Source organism: Microtus oregoni, unplaced genomic scaffold (genome assembly GCF_018167655.1).
Source record: "Microtus oregoni isolate MIOR12 unplaced genomic scaffold, Mior012 000054F_ref0000373, whole genome shotgun sequence".
Classification (NCBI taxonomy): Eukaryota; Metazoa; Chordata; class Mammalia; order Rodentia; family Cricetidae; genus Microtus; species Microtus oregoni.
The window spans coordinates 10,075,145-10,078,145 of NW_024543830.1; the positions used below are offsets into that span (position 1 = coordinate 10,075,145).

Below are 3,001 nucleotides of genomic sequence, written 5' to 3' on the forward strand. Positions count from 1 at the left end.
GCCTGTTGGCTCAAGGGCATCAAGAGCCCAAAGTGTCAACGGGGAAGTTGTAGCTTCCAGTTCTATAAAATACTTGCTGCATCTCTTGATAGACGATCCACTCCATCCTCTGGAACCAAGACTTCTAGGCCAACGGAGCATAAGGTCATAGGATCAGGAAGTGACATTTTTGCAAGTGGTGACTAGGTCACTAGCCGTGAGAGTGGATGGTATTGTATTGGTCAGTGTTCTTTCGAGTAACAGAACTTATAGAATGAACAGATACACAAAGGCGATTTGTTACAATGACGTACAGGCTGCGGTCCAGCTAATCAAACAATGGCTGCCTAGGAATGAAAGGTCCAAGAATCCCATAGTTGCTCAGTCCATGAGGAGGTCTCTGCTGGCTTTCAGGAGACACTGGAATCCTGAAGAATTAGGCTCTAATGTCAGTGAAGGACTGGGACTTGCTAGCAAGGTGAGGGCAAGCCACCATAGAGCAAACACTTCCTTCTTACATGCCTTTATGTAAGCTTCCAGCAGAAGGCGTGGCCCAAACTAAAGGTGTGCCTTCCTGCACAAGATTAGGTTAGAAGTGGATCATCCTACTTCAGATTATGCAAAAATCCCTGACTGGTGCGACACTCATTTTTGGATTTTAGTCCATTCCACATGTAGTCAAGTTGACGAGCAAGAATGGCCATCACAGGTACCATTCCCATTTCTGTCTTTTGGCTCCTGGATGAGCGAAGTCTGACTATGGAGAAGCACTAACATATACGGGACACCAACTGGAGCATATAGAACCTTGTAGAGCATCTTGTCACAGCCTGAGCGCTATTACTGCTTAGTGATCACTGCACGGTCACCCTGGGGAAACAGTGTTGGATTGAAAGCTCCATGTGGATCTCTGCTGCTAGTACTAAGTTTCGGCCATGGTCAGGTCGTCATTGGTGAAAAGACTATGTCGATCTTCATCCTTGTTAGCATGGTATCTGTTAACAGACCCACTGTCCAATGAAAGAGGCTGACTGCCATCTAAAAGACGGAAGGTTCTTGCTACTTGATCTTTGAACCCTCCTATGCTTGTCACCTCTTGGTAAACACTGACACAGACATAAACATCCCCATACTCTCCGCCCACTTGGAAAAATCTATTCACTCACCACCTCTTTTCGTATGTCTTTCCTATCACTTTCCAGCCATGCTCCTCCCAAGTCCCTGACCATCCAGCTAAAGCATCAGATACAGTCTCAGAATCGGTATGTAATCACACAGCTGGCTCTTTTCCTTCTGTAGTAATAGGAGCGGCGGCGGGGCTGCGTCCCCAACACCCCAGCTGCCTGCCCGGCTGGCTTATGCCCCGAAATAATTACACGGACACTATATTCTTTTAAACACTGCTTGGCCCATTCTCTTCTAGGCTAATTCTCACATATTAATTTAGCCCATTTCTTTTTTTTTCTTTTTTTCACTGAAAAAGTTTTTATTGAGACCAACCACACCAGTCAAGCAAATTCTGGCATTAAGCACCTTCCTCCTTGGCAATGCGGTCTTTCTTGAGTGGTCCCATGAATGCTTTCTTCTCCTCCATGGTCTGGAAACGACCGTGGCCAAACTTGGAGGTGGTGTCAATGAATTTCAGGTCAATCTTCTCCAGAGCCCGCCGTTTGGTCTGCACCAGCAAGGACTTGCGGAGTGTGAGCACTCGCTTCTTGGTTCCCACCACACAGCCTTTGAGCATGATGAAGTCATTGGTTACCTCACCATAATGGACAAAGCCACCCAGTGGGTTGATGCTCTTGTCAGAAAGGTCATAGTCGGTAGATGCATTGTTCTTGATCAGCTTGCCATCCTTGATAAGGTAGCCCTGACCAATCTTGTAAATCTTCTTGTTGATTTCTGTCCGATGATGGTAGCCTTTCTGCCCAGCACGAGCCACAGAGAAGGCCACTCGGGCAGGGTGCCAAGCGCCAATACAGGCAACCTTGCGCAACCCTCGATGGGTCTTGCGGGGCAGTTTCTTTGTATGCCAACGACTGGTCACCCCTTTGTAGCCTTTGCCTTTTGTCACTCCAATGACATCAATCATCTCATCCTGCCCAAACACCTGGTTCACAGGAACCTGCTGCTCCAGCCTCTCCCGGGCCCAGTCTAGCTTCTCAGCCACAGTGCCCCCATTTAGCTGGATCTCCATCAAGTGTGCCTTCTTCTGGCGCAGAGGAAGCAGACGCATCTGAGTGTGGGCAATTATGCGGATGACCTGGCAGTACTTCTTCATGCTGTTGAAGTCCTTCTCCAGCTGTTTCTTGCCCATGTCATCCTGCCATTTCTTACAGTATTTGGTGAAGGCCTTCTTCTTAGATTTGTGCCAGTTCTTGTAGAACCGCCTTTTACACTCATCACTGATGTGCTCAGCAAATACTGTCTTGAAGGTGCGGAGACCTCGTGGGGTTTCGACGTATCCCACGATGCCCACAACTACCATAGGTGGTGTTTCCACAATGGTTACAGCCTCCACGACTTCTTTCTTGTTTACCTTGGATCCTGGTCTGTCAACCTCTCGGACAATGTGGGTCATGCCAGCCTTGTAGCCTAGAAAGGCTGTGAGGTGAACAGGCTTGGAAGGGTCATCCTTGGGGAAGCTCTTCACTTTCCCACGATGCCTGCTGCTGCGCTTCCGCGGCAAGAAGCCCAAGGACCCATGCCTGGGAGCAGAGAATTTCCTGTGAGACATCTCTCCTCACACGCCGCCGCCGATAGAGCAATTTAGCCCATTTCTAATCATCTGTGTATGGCACCCCAAAGTGCGCTTACCAGGAAGATTCTAGCCTATGTCCATCCTGGGTCGGAGCTTCATCCCGGGAGCGGAGCATGGCGTCTCTCTCAGGCGTCTGCTCCCGAGAGGAGAGCTGTCGAGACTCTGAGCTCACTTCCTCTTCCTCCCAGCATTTTGTTGTGTTTACTCCTCCCACCTATCCTCTAACCAATAAAATGGGCCAAGGCAGTTCCTTTATTAGCC

General features: G+C 49.0%; 1 protein-coding gene across 1 annotated transcript; it reads right to left on the reverse strand.

Moving 5' to 3' along the window:
- Nucleotides 1–1,444: 1,444 nt before the first annotated feature.
- On the reverse strand, nt 1,445–2,740 carry LOC121438082 (60S ribosomal protein L3). The gene has a single exon (XM_041638305.1). It carries the CDS (start codon nt 2,714–2,716, stop codon nt 1,505–1,507), a length of 1,212 nt encoding a protein of 403 aa, XP_041494239.1. The 5' UTR covers nt 2,717–2,740; the 3' UTR covers nt 1,445–1,504.
- Nucleotides 2,741–3,001: the final 261 nt, after the last annotated feature.